Genomic DNA, 25,217 nt, shown 5'->3' with positions numbered 1-25,217 from the left:
TTGGATGAGGGGGGAATTTGCCTTGAAATCAAGGTTACACACACACACACACATATTCTAGATGGTTCATTATAGATAATGGCAGCCTTGACCTCATGAGTCAAGGAAAGTTGATAGAAAAATTTAGACACACACATAGACACACACATACACACACCTATCCACACACAAACCCATATACACTACATACCCCCAAACACACACACTAACGATTAACGATTAAGACAACCTTGACCTGTGTCTAGAAACCATGATAGCAAAATTCAGCTCCTCACACACACACACATATCCACAATACGGTTGCCACCTGTGTCTGACAAAAAAACAGAACACTGTCATACTGACAGTTGCCCACAAATATACTCAAATATACTATCTAAGTACTGGTGTGAGCTGTTCTTGTTAAGTTTAAGAAAGAAGAGCACATCAGATGGAAAACTAGGTAAGAAGGGGACTATAATGTGTGTTTTAGGCTTATGTGTGTTTTCTTATCTTCACTTCTATCTCTTAAAATTATACACAGTAAATTTCTATAGAGTTGTTTTAAATGTGGTGATGTCGAATCTCATGTGTTCTCCCTCCTTAATATTTGATTCACTATCTGTAGGAGCCTCCTGTACCGATTGGATAGTGAAGTCACATGATCCCACAGCACCAATGAGGCGCAATGGTGAACCTAGTGAAAACTGGGACATTAAATGAGATTTTTCTTCCAGGACCAAATATTTAAAAAGAAGCACAATCCTGGGAAAACCGGGACAGGTGGCAACCCTAATCCACATACACACCAATTTGTGGTGACCAAAATGGCTCCCTATTTACTATTTAGGGCACTATTAAGTATGTTGGCCAATTTTCTCTGTGTGTCCGAAGTGGAATTGGAACGTGATTTTGAGGGCACTCCCACAATGCATTATGATTTATATTAAACATAAAAAAAACAAATCAGCCTAAAAAACAAAACAGCTGATATTCAGCATAACAATGTTATTACAGGGTTTATTCTAACATCTTAAAAATATCTTAAATATTACTTATTACAAAAAATACATTTAAAATTATTTAATAAGTACATCAAAATAAACTAGCAAGCAAGGAAAGAAAGAAATATTATCAGCAGGACTAGCTCTGTCTCTGCAAGGTTAGATATCTATCTTAGATATCTATCTTTTCAAAGTCTTAATACTTGCTAATTTTGTTCACCCGTCACAAGTGCAGCATTTCCATCAGTCCATTTCAGACACCAACTCAACATTTAGCCTGAAACCACGCAATCTGTTAACATTGCATGCCGGCGTACGATGTAAATTTCACATGTTTTTTTATTTAGTTCATTAAAGTGAGGTTTATGTTTTTAAACTGCATAAACATAACAGTCAGAGATTACTACATGATCAACTGAGAGCTTCACTAACTTCACTAACTAATTCAGAGCTCAGCTTGTGTGTTTATGGAGTTTTAACATTTTTAGCCATTCGGGTGTTCATGTTTAAGCGGCCAGAATGCATGTTTATAATGAGGTAGTGTCCAAACTAACTTCTTTTTTACCGTTATTAAGTGAACTAAATAGTCTTTCCCTATATAGCGCAACGCTAATGAGGGAGTAGGGAGCCATTTCAGTCACAGCCATAGTTCCTACAGTTTAATACATTACAGGCTTCAGTGCCATCTCCACAATCCAAGAAGCCATTGTCATGGCAACTGCAATTTGATAGGCACTGACCTTGCTGTCACACAAAGATTGCTGCTGAAGTAATCTAAAAATAACCCTACACATTAATATTTATTTATAGTTTTATATTAAATTGTATTTCTTTACAAATGATACGCACTCTGTGTGTTCTGCTACGAGTTGTTTAAAAAAATAATCATAATAATGGGGAAGAGGGCTGCTCTACAATGTTGGAAGCAGGAAGCAGGTTGATGTTGACATTACCTGCCACTAGCCCTTTAGCAGAAGGCCAGAAATGAATCATCCACTTTCCCCCATTGACGTCTATGTACTGTAATGAATGGACATTCAGTACAGGCTCTTTCGAACAAAGTATATTTTGGTAACAATAAATAGATATAGGCAGTGTAACATCGGGCTAATTAGCAGCTACTAGCTTTCATTCATTGATCATGACATTTAAGTTAAATCACTTTCTAGAAAAAAGCTGTTAGCATTACTGTCCAGAAGGAAGTTCCACCCTACTAAAAAAAACAGCATGGCAATGACTGATGGACTCAAAAGGGGGCAGGGGGCAACCGTGCCCTAGTGCCTTCATATCCTAAAGTACCCTCTATAGTGGCACAAATGGATTGGCTGCCCTTCTAGTGGGAATATGTGATCACGTGCCTCCTAGTGGGCCAATTCTTTCAATAAAGGAAGATGATGTTCCTCCATATCAAGAAAATGTGTTAATCTGTCTTAATAAGCACCTATACAGGGTTTCCCCCAGGATTTCCTTGAAGGTGCGGTGGCAGGACCCCCCGGTTGGGAACCGATAATTTATATCACGTTAATGATATCACGATATAACACAATTACACATGTTTCCAGTTATTTTCTTTATTTCCAACTGTCACTGAAAAATGCCCACTTAAAACAAAAAGTTGCAAAAAGTAGGTTTCTTTAAAATAAATCCTTATTGTTCTTTTTTCAGATACGGTAAACGTAAAAGTGTGCAACACAAAATGTTAAATTATACATATCAATATCTTTAATCTTTAATTTAATTACAATAAAATGTTTACTGGACCGTGAAAACAAATGCATCACAGAGCTGTTCTAGGGTGCCTCTATTCTAGGGCCCTACATCCTTGCTTTATGACAGCTCCAGAAACAGAAACATAGCGTGATTTTCACTCCACCAGGTGAGTGAGCCTGAGTGGACACCTGCGTAAGTTGAAGCTGTTTAATCACTGTTTAATTCATCTCTCTCTCGCGCGCGCGCATTATGTTTCAGTCTCTCTCTCTCTCTCTCTCTCTCTCTCTCTCGCATTATGTTTCAGTCTCTCTCTCTCGCTATTTACAGGCGCGCTCTCGCTCTCTCTCTCTCTCTCGCGTTATGTTTCAGTCTCTCTCTCTTGCTGTGTCCTATACTCACACTCTCTCTCTCGCGCGCGCGTTATGTTGGCACTGCATGACTAACTACCGATTTCCACCCCCGAAGTTCAACACATGGCTGACGGAATTATTCCCCCCTAAATTTAGCTCCGGCAAATTTAAGACATTTTGGTTGAAATTTTAAGACAAAATAAGACTTTTCAAGGCCTTATTTGACAAAAATGAAATTTAATACCATTTAAGACTTTTTAAGGACCCGCGGCCACCCTGCTACATGTGCAGGACTGGAACACAGCTGTGCGTTTAGGAATTACGGCTAGAGAAGCCCTCACCTGTAGCCTCCCGAAATAGATGCAACATGCGAAACCAGCCGTGTTGTGTAGGCTACGTCTACAACATATTACCGATATAACCCTTGAACAATGTTCAACAACTTGTTCACAAATATAAAAAAAACATCATTTCAGCGCCACATACCTCGGATTCAGTTGTCCAGTTTGACAGCCGGTGTCCTGTCGAGATGATCAAATTCCAGTGTCAGAAACGAGAGAGGGCGGGGCAACGCTGATCAAGCGCGGGAAAAACGCCGGGCTCCGAATTTTCACGAAGGGTGGCGGGGAAGAACGAAGGCGTGGCGGACCGCCGCACTGAAATGAACGTGGCGGAAACCCTGCTATATAATGATGCACTTCTGTTTTTAAAATGAAAAAAGGTGTTATTGTCACGCTTCCCTCTGTCTTCCAAGCTGATCCGGACTCCATTTCCCAGAATATCACTCCTGATCATCATCACATGACCCTCACAGTCACCTGACTAATTGATTGTTTTCACCTGCTAATCTGTCTATTTATACCCTCTCCTTTGTTCAGTTCCTTGCCAAGTTTTGACTAGCCACATAGCATTACTAGCATTCCTGTCGCTCTTGTAAGTTTTCATGTATGACCTTTGCTACTTTATTTTTGACTTTGAACAACTTAGACCTTATTTGCTAAGTTGTCCAGCCTTGCATTCTTTGGTATGTACCTGTTTTTGCATTTATCCTAGTCTTGTAAATAAAGCCTCTCTCCTTTTTTTAATCTGCATGTGTCTGACTTCTGTCCAGTCCTGACAGTTATCCAGCTCATCATGCATTATTAAAAGGAGGAGGCCATGTTTGCTTTCTTTGTGTTAGAAAGTCCAGTGTAGCAGAGGACCATTGATATGGATTATAATCACAGTGATAATAAACATAGAGAATACGTTATATACTCAGTTAGTTAAACAAGGTCACATCAATTAAAAGAAGAGGACATTTTTTGCTTGAATAGCAGTGTTTTGAACACAATACAATACAATATTGGCTTATGGAGGAGTTCCACTTAACTAAATTTAACATATGCCCTTACCATTATATAGAGGATAAACCTAGTGGTGATTCTGGACCACTTCAACTGGAGCGGGCCAGTCTAGGGCCAGTGGTGATGTCAGAGGGGCCAATTATTTATAGCTTATAGTGCTTTGTAGGCATTAAGTAAAAAAAAAAATTATGCATTCAGCATATTCATTTAACATTTTATTTATACAGTTTTCAGTTACAATTTCACAATTAACAATTTGCATAATCTTAATTCTATATTTGCCATGTCATACAAACACATGATGATCACATTTCACATTTAAATGTGTTTGCTATGCTTTAACATGTTATTTATCCTTTTTATCCTGTTTTATATTGAATTTCTTTCACATCAGCTGTCTTTTATGGTTTGTATGTTTTCTTGCCAACAGAATTCTTACGGGTTATTTCCTCATATTTTCTAATCACCCTTTTGTTTGTCTAATAACCAAGCTTTTGCTAGGCTTTACAATGTTATTAATCCTCTTTATGTTTCATAAACAATTTACATCAACAACAAATCAACATATTCTCACAGTTTAAAGGCCTTTGCTGTCCTTGACTGAACAGGACTCTACAATCTGTCATAGAGAACCTTTGTGAAAAACTGTTCACAGCATGCAGCATTACCTGGGAGTGAAAGACTGGCTTATGCATCCGTGTTGAGTCAACGCGTTGCATACAGCGTAGTCTGCACGAGTGCCCTACGCAGCTGTCCTCCTTTATACTTCTGCTGCTGTCTGCGTCACTCAACGTGTATTTACACTTATTGGGATGTGTGTGCGTCAGGCTATGACATAGGTTTGACGCAGAAGTAAAAAGGGGTTGAAAGGTAAATTTGTATTTACATTAGTGTGCCGCTTTAGTCGTCACGTGTTTGCAGAAGTGATGAAACTTAGTGGGGCTGTAGAGTGGTCTTCCCCTACAGCCTTACAGCACCCGAACCGACCGCTTCAAAACCGAGTTTCCCTTTACAGAATGGTAACAGCAGACATATGAACACTTGGATGGTTTTGGATGGAACACTGTGGCTCATTCAACCACAGACGCTGCTCCTCTTCTCTGGAAGGTAGTGGATTTAAGTTAGCTGACTAGCTAACTAGTAAGCTAACCCAGCACAGCACTGTTAACTGTGTGTGAAAGCTGGTTAGCTATGCTGTAAATAAGGTTAAATAAAGTGTTTGGTATGCTGTGTTAGCACAGCTAGCCACTTTATGATAAGTGTCCACAGCCGTAGCTCCTTCAGACATTTACTGTTAATCTGACACAATCAGTTACCATTTAATGTAAACAAACCGAATATTCTAACAAAGAGGACATAGGAGAATAAGGTGTATTATGAAGTGCATTCTCTGCCACCTTTACGAGACAGTGTTACAAAAAGTGCATTTCCAATACATTAAATGAGGTAGAATGTGGTGCTGTATGGGTTCACCTACAGGTGAGAAAGCACGATGAAGTGGCAGGTTAGGTGCCTCTCTAATGGAGAAGTCCCCCCTTAGTGGAATAAATGTGATGCTGTGCTGTATAGAGTGCAGAAACCTGTGAGAATGTTTCCTAAGGTTGCCCCATTAGTGGAATAATGCAGGGGTCCTATCGATCTCAGCAGGCACGGGAGTGCCTCGCATTTTAATATGGGGCTCTGTGATGGCAATGAATCATAAACAATATCTCAGAAAATTCCGCAATCCCCAACCCAACCCACCACATTTAACCCCCCAAAAAATATGCTCTGCAATCTCCCTCACCCATCAATAAATAGCGCCGCGATCTCCCCCTCCAACAAATAGTGCTGTGATCCATTCCGTCAACAAATAGCCGCTGCAATCTCACCTCCCCATCAACAAATAGATTTGCAATCTCTCCCTTACCCTTTAACAAATAGTGCCGCAATTCACACTAATTAACAGACTGGCCGCAGTCCGGCAAATAGTCTGTCAACAAATAGTGCTGCAGTCTCCCCCGTCAAAAAATAGTGCCGCAGTCTACCCGTCACCAAAGAGTGCCGCAATCTGGCCCTGTCTCCAAATAGTGCCGCAATCCGGCCCTGTCTCCAAATAGTGCCGCAATCCACCCCTGTCACCAAATAGTGCCTCAATCCACCCCCTCAACAAATAGCGCTGTGATCTCCCCCATCAACAAATAGTGCCACAATCCGCCCCCTCAACAAATAGCACCCCGATCTCCCCCGTCAACAAATAGTGCCACGATCTCCCCCGTCAACAAATAGTGCCACAATCCCCCCGTCAAGAAATAGTGCCACGATCTCCCCGTCAACAAATAGTGCCACGATCCACACCTGTCACCAAATAGCGCTGTGATCTCCCCAGTCAACAAATAGTGCCGTGATCCGCCCCCTGTCAACAAATAGTGTCGCAATCCGTCCCATCAACAAATAGCGCTGCGATCTCCCCCGTCAACAACTAGTGCCACGATCTCCCCCGTCAACAACTAGTGCCACGATCTCCCCCGTCAACAAATAGTGACACGATCTGCACCTGTCAACAAATAGTGCCGCATTCAACCCGGTCAACAAATAGTGCCGCAATCAGCCCCGTCAACAAATAGCGCTGTGATCTCCCCCATCAACAAATAGTGCCACGATCTCCCCTGTCAATAAATAGTGCCGTGATCCACCCCCGTCAACAAATAGTGCTGCAATCTCCCCATCAACATTTGATGCCACAATCCGCCCCAGTCAACAAATAGCGCTGCGATCTACCTCGTCAACAAATAGTGCCACAATCTCCCCCGTCAACAAATAGTGCCACAATCTCCCCCGTCAACAAATAGTGCCACAATCTCCCCCGTCAACAAATAGTGCCACGATCTCCCCCGTCAACAAATAGTGCCTTGATCTCCCCCGTCAACAAATAGTGCCACAATCTCCCCCGTCAACAAATAGTGCCACAATCTCCCCCGTCAACAAATAGTGCCACAATCTCCCCCGTCAACAAATAGTGCCACAATCTCCCCCGTCAACAAATAGTGCCTTGATCTCCCCCGTCAACAAATAGTGTCGCGATCCACCCCGTCAACAAATAGTGCCGCAATCTGCCCCTGTGAACAAATAGTGCCACAATCTCCCTGTCAACAAATAGCACTGCAATCTGTCTGCAACACACCAGCAATACACCAGCATCTCAACACACCAGCCCCTCAACAAACACCCAGCAATGCAGGGTGGTAATTCTGTAAATGTCATGTGCCCTGTAGCTGCCCTAACAACAGGGTGTACTGTAATTGATGGTAAAAACTAAGTAAAAAGTTGTCAGTTGTTAAAAAAAAGATTTACAAAATGATTTCAATTGTTAAATATGCATCTATCACAATATTTTAGGAATCTCAATCTCAATTAAGAATATTAATGTTTTAAGAATCTCATTGGCTGGAAAATAGCTAATAATAATGGATTGAGAAGCTGGTGTATTGCTGGTGTGTTGCAGACAGATTGCAGTGCTATTTGTTGACAGGGAGATTGCGGCACTATTTGTTCACAGGGGCAGATTGCGGCACTATTTGTTGATCCACAGAGGATGCCATCTCCTCCGTGGTCCACACTGCCCTCACCCACCTGGAGCAGAAGGATTCCTATGTCCGTATGCTCTTTGTGGACTTCACATCCGCTTTCAACACCATGATTCCACAGACCCTGATAAATAAACTCTCCTCACTAGGACTGAGCTCTTCGCTGTGCAACTGGGTCCTAGACTTCCTGACCAACAGGCCGCAGTCTGTGAGAATTCACAACATCTCCTCCCCCACTATAATCCTCAGCACTGGCTCCCCTCAGGGCTGTGTGCTGAGCCCCCTCCTGTTCACACTGCTCACATATGACTGCTCACCTCTCCATCCAGGCTGTCATATTGTGAAGTTTGCAGACGACACAGCAGTGGTTGGATGCATCACAAACAGAGATGAGTCCAGCTACAGGCAGGAGGTGGAACACCTGTAGGGTTGGTGCAGAGAGAACAACCTCTGCATCAATGTAAAAAAGACGAAGGAGATGATTGTGGACTTCAGAAGAGGCCAGCATGCCCACCTCCCCTGCACATTGGAGGATCTGCGGTGGAAGTGGTCGACAGCTACAGGTACTTAGGGGTGCACCTGAGCAGCAACCTCACCTGGAGCAACAACACCTCCACTCTGGTCAGGAAGGCACATCAGCGGCTCTACTTCCTCAGGAGGCTGAGACGAGCTGGACTAGGGAGCGCAGTCCTCACCTCCTTCTACAGATGTGTGGTGGAGAGCGTCGTGTGCTCCAGCATCAACGTGTGGCATGGAAGCTGCTCTGCTGCAGACAGGAAAGCTCTGCAGAGGGTGGTGAAGGCTGCACAGAGGATTGTTGGAGTCAGCTTCCCCAGCACCATGGACATCTACACCTCCAGATGCAGGAAGAGGGCCACCTGCATCAGGAAGGATCCCACCCACCCAGCACATGCACTTTTTGTCCCGCTTCCCTCAGGACGGAGGCTGCGGAGCATCAAGTGCAAAACAACCAGACTGAGAAACAGCTTCATTCCGGAAGCTGTAAGACTCTTAAACTCCACTTAACAACACACTGCACTGACACACAAGGACAATTACTGCACAAACACGGTCACTTTACCCGCACTGAGACACTCTATTTTCTACTGCTCTAATTCATTTCATGCTGCTATAGCACATTTGCACTCTGGACTTGTTGTTGCAACCTGTCTACTCTTTCTATTTATTTCATTTGGGGTATTTATCTTTAACTATTTTGTATATTCTATTTTTATTGTATTCCTTTATTGTACTTTTATCTATATATCTATTTAATAACAGCTCCTGGGTGTAAACTGGATCGTGAGATCACAATTTCGTTCCACCTCATGTACCACATAAGATGCGAATGACAATAAAATCTCCTTGAATTCTTGAATCCTTGAAAATAAAAACAATAATTATTATTATAACGAGAACCCTGAAACAGATGCTGCGAATCAAAACAGGAATTGTACTGTCCTTGAGAGCTGACATTGTATTTTTACTCTCGTTCTGGTTATCATTAGAGTACAGTTCTGAACTTGAAGATGAATTAATAAATTGTTTAACTGGGTTCTCTTTATCTATATTTAGGACTGATGATATGAACTAAATATGACCTAAAAAAACTGATGATGTTTTACCTATAACTAAATATAAGAAATATAGAACATTTTAAAGGCTTCACACACTTTAAAGTACCACTGTAAAATGGCACATGAAACATAATAGGCACATTTATGTCACATATTTTTTTATATATATAATAAAGAACATCCCTATTGTTGAAGTGTAATTTAGCAATTATATGCTGCCAATGACATAAGTAGTTCAGTAAAAGTAGACTTGCCCATTTTTTCTTTTTATCAGAATGTGAACAGCAGAAAGGCCAGGCTTGTTATAATCAGGCTCTGCTGGTTTTCCTCACCAAGATTTCTCAGAACTGGGTTGCCTTGCTTTGTAAATAGAGTCGCCAGCAGGAGCAGGACTGACCTAATTAGGAAGGAAACACTTCTTAAGGTTCCTGTGGTCTTTAACATTGATAGGCCAAGGTGCAAAGCGTTTTCTTTTGCATGTTTGTAATTAATAGATAATTACCTAATTCTGCCCTGTGTGCTGTTGCTTTCTCTCTCTGCCCCCTCTCTCTCTCTCTCTCTCTCACTCTCTTTCTCTCTCTTCCTCTCTCTCTCTCTCTTTCTCTCTCTCTCTCTCTCTCTCTCTCTCTTTCTCTCTCTTCCTCTCTGTCTCTCTCTCTCTCTCTTTCTCTCTCTTCCTCTCTCTCTCTCACTCTCTTTGTCTGTCTTTGTCATAGTGACACACATTGTAAGACAGAAAGCCATTTCCTGGACATCTGTGGTGTGTCGTCCTGTGACACTGAAGCACATTCTGGTCACACAGATAAACTCACAAAAAAAAACCCAACACTAATCTAACCTCAAACCCTTACCATCCCAATGTATTAGAGTATTTTTAATCTATTTTTGTTTGAAACTAACTAGTGCCACCAAGGGCTTAGTAAACATGTTAGGCACACATTTGCATATGTATATGCTATGTATATCTGGTGCAACCCACTGCCTGTACAGGTTCCCTCCAGTTATGAGTAAATTCAGACTTAAAGCAATTTTAGACGTAATAATTTTACGTCTTAATAACAGCTTCAACATCATTGTGATGCTTCACTTACTATGGAAAATATTGCTCTTTATCATTACTACTTTGGGTTCGGCACACCGGTAGTTGTACTTTAGTGTAACTCTGAAGAAGTGACAACAAATTGCAAGACAACCCAAGTCATAATCATTTCATTTCCTGTAATATTACTCAACTGCCTCAGTTCACAAGTTTGTTTCACTGTCAGTGATGGTTCTGTGTCTCTCAGCTTGTCCAGAAATGCATGTAAACATGTCCTTCTTGAGGGGTGGCCCAAAGTGTGAATTCTACTTCCCAAATGTAGAGGGAGACCAGAAGTCAGACACATGTTGCATAATGCTGGTTGAGTTTTTTACTGTGCCATTGCTATTAATGGTTATTTTAGTGTGATTTTTTTGTGTTTGTAGTTAACATATAGATTATGTTTTACAGATGTTTTTCATGTTTATCAATGGATTACGACATAAACAGTACACATGCATGTACCCATATATTTCCATATATTGAACTGTCAAACCAACAAACACTTTAACTGATATCTATCGAACTTAAAAAAAAGAAAAGAAAATGAAATTGTGGTCTTTATTTTTCTTGCTTTCCTTTGGTAAAATGAATGAAGTAAATGTAAGAAATATTGCGTTTGTTCATTTGTTTGTTTGTTCTTTCACATTCACCCACATTGTCTCATCCTCTTCTGATTTGATGTTGTATGATAACTGCTTTCTAAGAAAGAAAGTAGTTACAGAGACGGAAAGATCTGTTTTTGATTGTGTTCATTTCCATCAGATCTGACCTAGAAATATCCAACTCAATGGTGAAACATTCCTCTCTAAACGATTCCCCGTCTGAGAGAGCAGCGGAGTGTTTATCTTGTCGTACAGCTGTAGCTGGGAGCTGTATTTTAATGTAACCTCTTTAAAAATATTTTATCTGATAGCATGTCCTACAGCACACCAGCTTAAGCCAGTTTCTGACTCTCGTCATCCAAAAGCTGTTTATCAAAGCTTTAATCAAGACTATTCATCAAAGCATGTCAGAGCCGGGACACATCTACACGCTTCTCATCCGTTTAAAAATTGATTTGGCTAAAATAAAACAAATTGCTGAAACATTTCCTTCATAATTGATTCTGAGCTCAGAGGTAAAAAAAAAAAAAAAAAAAAAAGATGAAAGTTGAGGTGGTTCAAGTTCACTGCTCATGCATCATGGCTTCATTTGCATTCATGAAGGCTTTTGTGGCTGGAAGCTTTTCAAGGTGAACCGCTGGGTGAGTGGTTTTCACCTGGCATAGTCCTATTTGCTGTTTGGAGAATACTAAGCACACTAAAAGTGTGTTTGAATTTCTGATTGATTTGTTATATTGGTAAAAAAGTAAGAAATAACTAATAACTTATATATTTCCATAGCACATTTTAAACAACTAGTTTCACCAAAATGCATAATATATAAGATTTAGCTTTTTAGGAACCTAACCTATTTATAGTACCAGTTAAATATTTAAATGACAGATCTCCCAAAATTGTACTAAAATGCATTTATGTTCAATGGGCACATTTGGGATGGGGTTTAGTGCACTATAGGCTCCTTTTATACTTCAAGTAGTTTTGAAAGCGGTATTTTTACACTTTTGAGTAAAAAGCAGGAGTTGATACTTCAGCTTCTACAGAAGTATTTTTAACCCTAGTATTTATACTTTTACTTAAGTAATGAATGTGAACACTTTTCACACCTTTAGCTAAAAAGCTCAGCTCTCAAAAAGACTTTAACCTTTTGGCTAATGAATGAGAGCCAATATAAAGAATGCTTTTGGCCAAAGAACATGAGCTACAAAAGAGATTTGAGTAATGCAGTAATGGGTTGACTCACATTATTGCCAGTGTTTGCATGCCTCTGAGCTTTGTCCTCCAATATGATTCAGCCTCTCATCAGGAAATATTGATCAAGGTTACTACTACAGTACTTTAAATGTAAGTGTAATAAAGATTCAGTTGAATAAAAAAAGAATATATAAAAAATGGCTGTTAAGTATTTGTATTCATTTAGTTTCATGTAGTAAGATTGACCGAGCAATTTTGCAACATATAAAATATACATAATTCATAATCACTGAACTTCTATATTCTATTTTGTTGTGCTGGTGATTTATGGTGCGTCAGAAGATGTAATGAATGGAATTAATCTGATGCATGATCTCCGTTAATGAGTACGCAGTCCCAGAGCCGAGCATTGCTGGAGTTCTGCTGCTACTGAGTAATTTGTGGTTAAATAAAGGTTTGCATTTCTTCTCCCATCTGTTGTCCATTTATTTATTATTTATATGTATTGCATCTGGGGTATGCTGGGCATTGAGCGCATGTGACCAATCTGAGTCATAACAAACACAGATATGCTCAGAGACCTTCAGTAATTACACCTTTCCCTGTGAAAATGGCAGGCAGCTACACCCAATAGGGGTAATTACACAGTCATTCAAGTCTAGGAGCGAGGAGGTTTAAGATGGTGAAGATGGTGGTAAAAAGCGAGCATGTTTTAATGAATGGCTACAATGTGAGAGTTCAATGGCGTGTCCTCGGAGATGACTAAGCAGAATGACAGGAAGCTGACAGACAAAACATAGGAGAGAGGAGTGTGAACAATAAATCAACAGGATTGCTCGACCAGTGACAAGAGGATTGTAGGCAGGTCAACTTATAAGCTAAAAGGTTGTTTAACCCTTAGGGCCCTATTTTAGCCATTTATAGCGCAGCGGTGATTTGCGGATTGTGCAAGTGGATTTAGGATGTGTCGATATGTCTTTGTTGTCGTGAGTGCTTAAAAAATATGCCTTGCGCAGCTCGAAGTGTTAAAAAGGCGTGTACTACTAATTAATCATGGGTGTGTTTTGGGCGTAACATTAAATAAACCAATGAGTGTGCCAGTTGTCATTCCCTTTAAAAGGCAGGTGTGCTCTGACTTTGGCACGTTCATATCTTAACAGCGAGGTGCTTTGTGAGTTTAATTTGAGGGAACTTAGGGGTTAACAATGTTATTTTATTGATGATTTTTGTTGAGTATGATTTTTGTTGTGAGGTGTTATGTGCAGAGTGTGTTTATTCATGTGCTCTCTCTCTTTCTCTCTCTCTCTTGTTTACTCATACCTTCTGAGCTCCCTCGATTCCTACTATCTACCGTATTTTTCGGACTATAAGGCGCACTTAAAAACTTTTAATTTTCACAAAAATTGACAGTGCGTCTTATAATACGGTGCGCCTTTTGTATGGATTTTACTCGTCTGGTTGTAAGGAGCAGTAAACACACACTCCGTGCAGCGTTATAGAGAGTTTCAGTGCTATACAGAGTCCAGAGCCGTGCAGCTCCGAGGCTGGAGCAGCAATAGCATTAGCTAGATGCTAACCGCTAAGCTAGCTAGCTTATTCACTGTTCAGAGATCAGTATTATCTAAATTTTACCCGTCAGGTGTAAGGAGCAGTAAACACACACTCCGTGCAGAGCCGTGCCGCTCCGAGGCTGGAGCAGCAATAGCATTAGCTAGATGCTAACCGCTTAGCTAGCTAGCTTTTTCACTGTTCAGAGATCAGTATTTTCTAAATTTAGCACTTTTAATACTGCTGGAGCAGTATTATTAGAGTTAGATGCTAATCGCTATGCGTTCACCGTTCAGAGGTGAGTTATCAGCCTGTAAGTCTGTGCTGCTTTGCCTGGCTAGCATTAGCTAGATGCTAAGCGCTAACTCTCTCAGAGGTGAGTTTTATCAGCCTGTAATCTGCTTGTTTACCGTGTTAAAACAAGCTACGGGGGACGAATCGCTAGCTAATATCTCACTGTCTTACCAGAACACGCAGGATTACTCAGTGTAACGCTGTCGTTTAAGTTTGGGTTAACTTTACTAGTTTAGGTGACTAGCTAGCGTGCTAGCGGATAGCTATGCTAACGCTGGTGCAGCAAGCCTTAGTGGACATCTGGAAATCTAAGCTTACTGTAAATAAACTGAAGCACGTTACTCACCCAAATAAACAGTTTTCAGGAGAGGAATCTGTGTAGATTAATATCCAGCACTCGTTTGACTTTGAAAGAGCTAGATTTGAATACTGAGACGCTCCACCGGCAAGAGACCACCCCCGGTGGGGGAAGGGAAACATGGCGCCACCCCTGTTCACTTTGATATAGGCACCCTTTCTAGTGTCACTTAACGCGCCTTATAATGCGATGCGCCCTATGTATGGAAAAATAGCAGAAAATAGGCGTTCTTTGATAGTGCGTCTTATAATACGGTGCGCCTTATAGTCCGAAAAATACGGTAATAGTCTACAGGCTGAGCTGAACTTAACTCTGTTCTGATTGGTTGGATTGGAGTTGAAGGATGGGATATAACCAAGATGGCTGACTACCTCTGGGCTCCTCCTTCTTTTTCCTTACCAGCCAGACCATGCAGTGGAGTAATGTGGCCTGCTCTCCACGTGCTTCTAAACTTTTGTAATACTTAACTGTGTTCTCTGCAGTGGTATGTAAACTGTTTAAACCTTCTTGCTTGGAAGCTGTAGGGGGTGTAGTATATTTCTTTTGGGTTTTTTTCTATGTTTATTTGTTAGGGAGTTAGGTTTTGTTATTGGGTTTTCTTTTTTTTTTGTTTTCTTAAGTAAGTTAGTTTGGGGAGAAAATGTTTTTGTATTATTTTTGGCTTAGACCATCCCTGAAGTCTTTTGCTTTCGTTATCTCAAAATGCAACACCTGAGGCTAGTATTTGTGTGTCTGTTTTTGATCTGGTGGGTTAAAGGTTTGGGAAGGTTGGGGAGGGGAAGACACTTTTTATGTTGCAGCCTAACCCTAGATGGGCTGTAACATGAGGGTTTGCGCTCTGCAGCATGTCTGTGTGTGTATGTTTAACAAGGGGGGGTGTACGCATGCACATCTAAAGGAATGGACTCTGACCATTGACTGTTGTCTAGGTTTATTTCAGTCAGTGGCGCACCTGTGTTTTCCTCCACCAAAATAGCAACACGCTAGATATTAAGAAGACCACCACACCCATCACCATGGATTTATTATTAAACTCCAACGCTATTTTGACAGCGCGAGCGCAAGGCCTGAAAATACACTGTCTAACACAGTCTAACCAGAATCTTCCAGCGCTTTTTCTGCATCCAAGCCATGGTAGAATTGAAGGTATGCTTGCGGTTGTTGTCCTGTTGGAAGTTGAAACATCTCCCATGCATGACATTTCCTTTCAACATTTAATGCTAGTTAACTAAATTCATGGTACCTCCTACACGGTGGCGATTCCCTGTACCTAAAGAAGTGAAACAGTCCCAGAGCCTGACTGATCCACCACCATGTTTCACAGAAGACAAGATGTTCTTTTTTTGTATAAGCCTCGTTCCCCAGATACTCTTTATCTAAGAATACTCTGATCTAAGAAATTGGAGTATGCTTTTTAAGTGACTACTAATAACAATCAGATTATGCAGTAACTTTTACACACAAATTAGTGATCAAACATACATGAAACAAAACAGCATCCTGAGAGAATTTTAAGTAATACCCCAGATTTTAGAGAAAAATTAGCTTTGGGAACAATAAAGTGCCTGCCTGCCTATGTATCTATTTCCCTCTGTCTGTCTGCTTATCTATGTATCTATATTTACAGTTGTGTTCAAAATTGTTTAACATCCACCGCAGAAAAGTGTTATAGCACAAGTTGCAGCATGAAGTTTGGGTTTACATGAAGTTAAAGGCACATATTATTCTGTGAGTTTATTGAATGGTTGCAAAGCAAAAACCAAACACTAGTGGCTGTTGTTGCAGCTGACTGTACAGTACATATGATATGTTTTAATTCAGCTGGTCAAGAAATATAACAAATTCATTGCAAGTATGAGACAAGTCAGTTCCATGTTTTTCATATAGCACTGGCTGATTCATATGGAGAAATTGATGTGAGATAGGTGATGGCTTATTATCAGGCCAATTTCATGCTAATTATTCTATTCTTGTTCTATTGATAATTCCTAATTGCTCTATTTTAAAACTCTTCAAATAACTAGGTCAGTTCTTCGTTCGATAAAAGAAGAGCCATGGTCATTTAAATTGAAGGGCCATGAACTGGGCAGTTATGATTAGAAGGCCATGACCATACACTTCAGCCTGTTTTTCTGGAGGCCACACACACACACTCACTCGCAAACACATCCATGGCATTGCCTTCCGGTCACTATTTGCGTTAGCTCCATTATAGTGTGTATAAGGATTCAGTAATAAGCAGGAGAGATGCTAATTACAGCTGTCAAACTGGGAAGAGTTCAGTCAAAGAACATTTAGAGCGCCTAATTACAGTCATTCAAAGGGGTGTACACGTTAAAGATAGAAAGACACTTAAAGATATGGAGTGGAAGGAGGATGATGATTGGCCATAATGGTGTCCTTATAGAATCACAGAGAGGATAACATAAATGCGTAAGTTTAAAGTAAAATAATCCTTTGTTTTTTTTACAGGGATTTCTGCTTGATTAATGAGATGATAAAAAATAAATAAAATGAATGTACATCCTAACACTGAGGATAAGCCACCTCACTGAATGTTAATATCCTATACCTGTGCAGCTTGTACTGTATTTTTCAGCTGGAAAACAGACTGTTTGTAAAAAAAATAAAAATAGACTATGATATTCTTATTCTAGACTTATTTTGGCTTCCAGTTAGCTGCCTCACCGCTAAAGTTAGCTGGCTCGCCACTAGCGTTAGTAGGTTAGCTAGCTTGCCGCTAGTGTTACTTAGCGCTCCGCTAACCATATTTCTCTACCCGGTAATGTTAGCTAACTCACCGCTAAAGTTAGTATGTTAGGTTAGCTAGCTCGCCACTAACATTAGTATGTTAGCTAGCTCGCCGATAATGATAGCTTACTCTTTGTTAACCTTGTTTTCTACCCGGTACCGTAAGCTAACTCGTTGCTAAAGTTATTATGTATGCTAGCTTGCTGCTAGCGTTAGTATGTTAGCTAGCTCGCCATTAATGCTAGCTAGCTCTTCGTTAACCTTAGTTCTCTCCTCCATAATGTTAGATAACTCACCGCTAATGTTAGTACGTTAGCTAGCTCAGTGCTTAAGTTATTATGTTAGCTAGCTCACCAATAATGCTAGCCAGCTCTCTGCTAACCTTAGTTCTCTCCCTGGTAAAGTTAGTATGTGAGCTAGCTCAGCGCTAAAGTTATGTTAGATAGCTGGATGGAGAGATTTATCTGGATAGGGTTTTTTTTTTTTAACAATGAGAAGCCAGACTCAAAACCAGCTGAAATGAAATAGGAGAAACAAAGCTATTTTTTTAAATGTAAGGATTAGAAAGTCTGTGTGACTGTGTGAAAATGTAATAATGACTTCAGTAAATTATTCATAACCAACACTTCTACTTAAAGAAGATAAAAAAGTATCTGTACTTTATTACTTGACACCTGTGGACTTTACATTCCAGAGACTGAAAGCTCAGAGAAAACAAGCAAAAGGCTGTTCTTTCATTTTTAATATGTTTTATTGACCGTTTAAATGAACAACATTGTAAAGCAGCTATCCTTGTTCTTGATTGGCTAAAGAGAAGGCACATGGTATGTGCGGAGTGGTGAACTGAAACTCCGGATGACTCCGTCTCACCCAGATATACTGAGAGTACTAAACTGATTCCAGATTTAAATCCTTTACATGTGAAAAATACAATCGGTTATGATTATCCAAGAGCTACAGAACTGAATCAGGAAAAATATCATATTGCTTTTACACAGCGTCGCGCTGCGTCACACAGGTGAACGGCAAAGGCATTAGAAACACTCCTAAAGGTACAGGGTAAACTCGCTATTTCAGAATAGCTCATGTACGTGGCAAATGTTCTGCTCTGAACCGACTAAAATCTACAAACAGAACAATTCAGCAGAGGAAAAGGCCGCTTTTAAGTGTGATTTTCTAATACAGACTTCTTTCAAATAATACTGCAAACAGTTTCCAGAGGCCAGGAAGAACAAAAACACAATGCCTCCAGCATTTCTTTATAATAAAAAAGCTTAACATTAGAATAAGATAAAAACTAAGATCAAAAACAAAATTACAGTTTGATATTTTATCCGTTATTCCGATTTTCGATTTATATCGTGGGCACACACGCAGGGAGTGTCCACAGACCTGCGCAAGTGTGGGAGATCGCCAAGCATCAGCAGGGAACATGAACACACACACATAAACACACATACAGACACACTCAAAGAACATGGGGCGCAACCGAATTATTGAATCACAGTCAAATGTTTGGGGAAACAACCTTTAAAATAAGCCTTTAAAATAACGATCAGCATGGCCAGGACACCTCAAATATTTCTTCTCTATAATGGAGAACTGGATATGGTTCTTTTTAAAAAGTGCTTGTTTGTAGCACAAAAACGGGTTCTGCTATTGGTCACTCATTGTTGGTCCTACATTATTGGTCCATCCATATTGTCTTAAGTCTTTGAGCAGTACCAACAAAGAAGAACCAATTTTGGTACTTTAAAGAGCCATGCTTTTTTAAAGAGTTTTAAGGGTTCTTTGAGTAAGAACTATTGTCTAATTTGTACCTAATTAAAACAGTAGTCCAGGCTTAAACTTAATTTAACTTAACTATGCTTTTTATTGGGTGGGACAAAACTGCTGTAGACTGAATATACAAGTATAGTATTGTAACTTGGCAGCCCAAAACAAAAATGGAACGCATTTAGAAACTTCAAAAAGAAAGAAAAATCATGTCAAATGGAATCATTAAACCCATTTGTGCTTTTAACAGTAGTGAGTTAAAGAAAACTAGTTGATCTATATATTTAAAGGAAGGAAAGATGTCCCCAAACTTTTGACCACCAGTATAGACGTTAATTTTCCTGATTTAATTTTCCTGATTACTCTGTTTAATATTGGCCCACATACAGTATTGGTAATTGGTATTTTGGTGTAAAACCACAGTCCTGAAAGGGTCACAACGCTGTGCAGGGTTCTCTCCAATCTAACACATCTGACTCAGCTCCTCAACTCACTAAGAAATAAGCCCAATTTCCCAAAAGCATTTTCGAAACATTCATATTAAGACCATCACTGGTAAAACAAAAAAAAAGTTATTATAAAAAATGCTTTAAATCTCCCAATATATAATTTTTACTATATCAGGCAGTCCTAGATTACTCCTGAAAACATGTGTTGTTACAGTCCTAATTTATTTTTTGGCACAATTGTATTTATTAGAAGCTGCTTCTTCCATATGTTTAGCCTGTATTGTACAGATTAACTAAAAAGCAAACATTATGCCGCACAGCGCTGGACCTTGAAAAGACAAGAAAGGGCAAAATTTCTCCTTCATTCAATCACACTCCTTCATATTGGCACTGCATGGAAAAAGCAAAGTCACCATGCGTGTATATATGTATCAACACTGACATCAAAAAGTGACAGTAATGGCACTTAGTCTTTATAACGGCACTGTTGTTGCTTTTTCATCTACAGTTTGGACACCTTATATAATGTGGTTAGAATATTAATTATTTTAATCAACATTCATTTGCATAACTCAAGACCCAGCTTTTCTTTCTCTGAACTACAGTTTAAACTCAATCAGTGTAGCTACACAACTCCAACTCCAAGCTAATCTTAAAACCGTTCATACAGTTTCAAAAATACATAGAGATATATTTATATGCATATAAAAGAAAGCTACATTATGGTAAAAAAAGAAAAATTACAAAACAAAAATCTCCCTTATAAAGATACAGTAGCCTCTATTATCTTCAAATGTGAACAGCACTGTGTCTGTTTATACTCTGTTGGAGCTGAATTAGATTTGTCTAGGTTGATTTTGATCCCGTAAGAATCTGCTAAAAATATCTGAAAGTACAAATTGTGGATCAATTTTAACACAGTATGATTCCACAATGTATAGAGTTTTTTACAATTTTACAAAAATAATTGTGTAACAATTTTACAGTAATCCAGTATGAAGCAGCAGTGTGTGTAATTCATACACTGACAGTAATGTGATTTTTTTGGTCTATCCATTATGAATCTGTAGAATGTGCAGTAACACAATTGAGTTGACAGAGAAATAACTGGAATTATTTTAATGTTTTAAATCAGCAGATTCTGTGTAGAGTAATTTCTGAATTGTGGTTTTAATCCAGTATGAATCTCAGTAACTGCAGTGTGATGTTAGCCGCTTATACTCTGTGATTTTTATCACACTTTTACGATTACTAATCAATAACTATTTGCAGCACAAAAATGCTATGAACCACTGGTTGTACTGTGGAGTTTAAGAGGATAATCCAGTATGAACCTCATTGGTATGTGTGACTGTAACACCTAGCAATTTAGGAAAATTATACAGATCCTTGATTCTCTAAAAATTGCAAAAAAAAAAAGAGTTGTAATTACTAATTCAGCTGCAACAGGGTTTTATTATCTTTTCACTGAAATCTCTAGATTCTCCTTGGCAGTTGCTGCTGCTGAAGCAGTGGATTGTGGGTACTGTAGTTTTGTGTGCAGGTGTGTGGTGGCTGGTGGTGAGAGGCAGGTTGTGGTGCCCCCTGCTGGCCCTTTTTTATTTAGATTTTTTTCTGGTTTTACATGCACTCGAACTCGTCGATGCGCTGTTTGGTGTTCCCGGAGCGGATCTGCCGCAGAGTTTTGTACTTATCACGTCCCGCCCGCACATTCTCTGCGTGGATGATGTCATTCTGGGTCTTCTTCGTCTCGTCCCGAGCGTTAGCCAGCTCTGAACTTAGAGCCTGAGAGAGGATGAGAGAAAGAGAATAGAATCAGAGAAACAGAAGGAAAGAGAGAATAGAGAGAGAGATAGAAAGGAAGCAAGAGAGAACAGAGTTACAGATAGAAAGGAAGAGAGAGAATAGAGTGACAGATAGAGAGCAAGAGAGTAAACAGAGTGTGATGAAGAGGAAGAGAGAGAGAGAGAGAATAGAGTGAGGGAAAATAGACAAAATGGATTGAGAGAAAAAGGAAGAGAAAGAATAGAGTGACAGGAAGGATGAGAGAATAGAGTGACAAGTAAAGAGAAAGAAAGAATAGAGAGAGAAATAGAGAGGAAGAGGGAGAGTGATAGATAGAGAGGAGGAGAGAATAGAGCAACAGGTAAAGAGGAAGAGAGAACAGAGAGACAAATAGAGAGAAGGAGAGAGGTAATAGAGGGCCAGATAGAAAGGAAGAGAGGGAATAGAGTGACAGGTAGAGAGGAAGAAAGAAAACAGTGTGATAGAGAGCAAGAGAGAGAGAATAGTATGACAAAGGGGGAAAAAGAAAAAATGAAGTGAGAGATAAAAAAGGAAGAGAGAGAATAATATGACAGGTTGAAAGGAAGAGAGAAAACAGTGTAATAGAGAGGAAGAGAGAGAAAACAGTGTGATAGAGAGAAAAAGAGAATAGTATGACAAAGGGGGGAAATGTAAAAAAAAAGAGAGAGATACAAATTAAGAGAGAGAATAGAGTGACAGATAAGAAGAAATAATAAAAAGAGATAGAAAGGAAGAGAGAGGGAATAGAAAGAGAGAGGAAGAGCGAGAATAGAGTGACAGGTAGAAAGGAAGAGATAATAGAGAGAGAGATAGCGAGGAAGAGAGAGGTAACAGCATGACAGAAAGTAAAGAGAGAGAATAGAGTGACAGGTAGAGAGGAACAAAGAAAACAGTGTGATAGAGAGGAAGAGAGAGAGAACAGTATGACAAAGGGGGAAAAAGAAAAAAATGGAGTGAGATAAAAAAGGAAATAGAGAGAAAGAGAGAGGTAATAGAGTGACAGATAGAAAGGAAGAGAGAGAATAGTATGACAAGTTGAAAGCAGGAGAGAAAACAGTTTGATAGAGAGGAAGAGAGAGAAAACAGTGAGATAGAGAGAAAAAGAGAATAGTATGACAAAGGGGGAAAATGAAAAAATGAGAGAGAGATAAAAATTAAGAGAGAGAATAGAGTGACAGATAGAGAGGAAGAAATAATAAAGAGAGGGAATAGAAAGGAAGAGAGAGGGAATAGAAAGAAAGAGGAAGAGAAAGAGCGAGAATAGAGTGACAGGTAGAAAGAAGAGATAATAGAGAGAGAGAGATAGCGAGGAAGAGAGAGGTAACAGCATGACAGAAAGGAAGAGAGAGAATAGAGTGACAGATAGAGAGGAAGAAATAATAAAGAGAGGGAATAGAAAGGAAGAGAGAGGGAATAGAAAGAGAGAGGAAGAGAAAGAGCGAGAATAGAGTGACAGGTAGAAAGAAGAGATAATAGAGAGAGAGAGATAGCGAGGAAGAGAGAGGTAACAGCATGACAGAAAGGAAGAGAGAAAATAGAGTGACCGAGAGAAAGAGAGAGAATAGAGGACAGGTACAGAGGATGAAAAAGAGAGAACATAGTGAGAGATAGAGAGGAGGAAAGTGAAAATAGAGTTAGAGAGTAAAAGTGAGATATAGATTTGAAGAGAAAGAGAGTATATTGTGTGTGTCTATTTTTTGTGCAGTATGTTGTGTATGTGTTTCTCCCTCACCAGCAGGTGTTTCTGCACTCGTTCGTTCTTCTCAGCCTCGGTCATCCTCTCCTCCTCACTGCGGTCTTTATAGGCTGCGGCGGCGGTCAGTTCAGCGCTGGACTCTGCGCAGCTCTCGTCACTCTCGTCGTGATCACTCTCTCCGTGAACCGGCTCCTGAACGTGAGCTGCAACCACCTTATTCTTCAGCTCCTCCTTAGTGCGCTCCAGATCCTCCTGCACCATGGTGGCCTAAAGAGAACACAAAGATTATTATAGTCAAGAGTTACACACAAAACACAAAAGTGACTGAAATACTAAATATCTAAAAATAACTGTTGTCTGTTCCACTTAACTTTTAAATTGATATATATAAAACTGTTACACCTTGAAAATAAGTGTTTTTCCAGGGTCCACATTAATAAAGGCACTGAAAATATATATATTTATTAAATTAAAATTTCTACACTAATACATCATCACTTTCATGCATAATAGAACTGTTTCCAAGGGAAGGACAAAACCTTATTAACTTAATCAAAAATCATAAAATCATCATGAGTCCTAAGTTATCATAAAAATAATAAAGATTAACAGAATTAATCTTCACACAGTTTAAGCAGATATGTAATAATTCAGTCATGCTGTTTGCACCATGCCACTGGGTGAGGTACAGAGATGTCAAGTAAGGAAGTACATATACTTAATCATCTTACTTAAGTAGAATTTTTGTTTATCTATACTTTACTGGAGTAATTATTTTTCAGACAACTTTTTACGTCTACTTCTCACATTTTCACACAATTATCTGAACCTCCTACTTTCTACATTTTAAAAATAGTCTCGTTATTCCTATTTCATTTCAGCTTGTCTTTTTTATTCTGGCTTCTTATCCTTCAAAAAAAACCTATCCAGATAAATCTCTCCTATCTATTGTGGTTGAATATAACATTGTAGTCATTTAGAAAAATGAGTTTTGGGAAGGCAGGGGTGGCGAACAATAGCAAAATGTCTTAATGGCATTTTTTTCTTCTTACATTACTCTTACTTTTATATTTTAAGTAGTTTTGAAACCAGTACTTTTATACTTTTACTTCAGTAAAAAGCTTGAGTTAATACTTTAACTTGTACAGTGTTTTAAACCCTAATATCTATACTTCTAGTAACTACTTCTAGAATCTAAATACTTTTAACAGCTTTGGTTGGGTAAAAGTTTCAATTACAAGCCACAATAGCTTCAGAGATCCACTGTAAAAATAAGAAATAAGCAAATAGAGCTTTGGAAATAAATAAAAGACCACTTTAAAATTATGAGTTTCTTTCATTTAACCAAATTGAAAACTTCTGGAATATAATCAAGAGGAAGATGGATGATCACAAGCCATCAAACCAAACTGAACAGCTTGAATATTTGCACCAGGAGTGGCATATTATTCCCCAAAAGCAGTGTGCAAGACTGGTGGAGGAGAACATGCAAAAATGCATGAAAACTGTGATTAACACCCCCTGTATGTATATAGTTTTGATATCGTGGGCACTATTTTCTTATCTTCTTCTTGTTCTTTCTGTTGTTTGAGGGTGGAAAGGGGGGTACAAAAAAAAAGTTTTAAGTATGGGGACTTACAGAAATGTATGACCACTGTTTGTATTTGATGTGTGTGTCTGCATACATACACACAAAAAGATTTAAATGTCCCATAATGACATGTATGATTCTGTATGACAATAAAAACATAATAATAAAAAAAAGAAAACTGTGATTAAAAAACAGGGTCATTCCACCATCCTCCAATGTTGATTTCTGAACTCTTAAACCTTTATGAATATGAACATTTTTTTGCATTATTTGAGGTCTGAAAGCTCTGCATCTTTTTTGTTATTTCAGCCATTTCTCATTTTCTGCAAATAAATGCTCTAAATCACAATGAGTTTGGGAGACATGTCGTAAGTAGTTTATAGAATAAAACAACGATGTTAATTTTACTTAAACATGTACCTATAAATAGCAAAATCAACTGACTCAGAAACTAAAGTGGTTTCTTAGTTTTTTCCAGAGCTGTATATCCTATCTGGCTACACTGAATATACTTGGAGAACGGATGCTGGAACTCAATTAGA

The 25,217-nt window shown here is 39.2% G+C and overlaps 1 protein-coding gene across 1 annotated transcript in view; it reads right to left on the bottom strand.

The window, feature by feature from the left end:
- Window positions 1–18,086: 18,086 nt before the first annotated feature.
- The window catches only part of msna (moesin a), a 46,692-nt gene continuing 39,561 nt past the window's right edge, over window positions 18,087–25,217 (bottom strand). The window contains exons 13-14 of the mRNA XM_049466826.1: window positions 23,121–23,351; window positions 18,087–21,367 (exon numbers count right to left, since the gene is read on the bottom strand). Coding sequence (XP_049322783.1) covers window positions 21,203–21,367; window positions 23,121–23,351 — 396 coding nt within the window. The 3' untranslated portion in view covers window positions 18,087–21,202. The remainder of the gene's footprint in view (window positions 21,368–23,120; window positions 23,352–25,217) is intronic.

This window comes from Astyanax mexicanus, chromosome 1 (assembly GCF_023375975.1).
Source record: "Astyanax mexicanus isolate ESR-SI-001 chromosome 1, AstMex3_surface, whole genome shotgun sequence".
Lineage (NCBI taxonomy): Eukaryota > Metazoa > Chordata > Actinopteri > Characiformes > Acestrorhamphidae > Astyanax > Astyanax mexicanus.
Note: the sequence above shows the minus strand (reverse complement) of the source record. Positions and strands in the feature narration are given on the sequence as shown.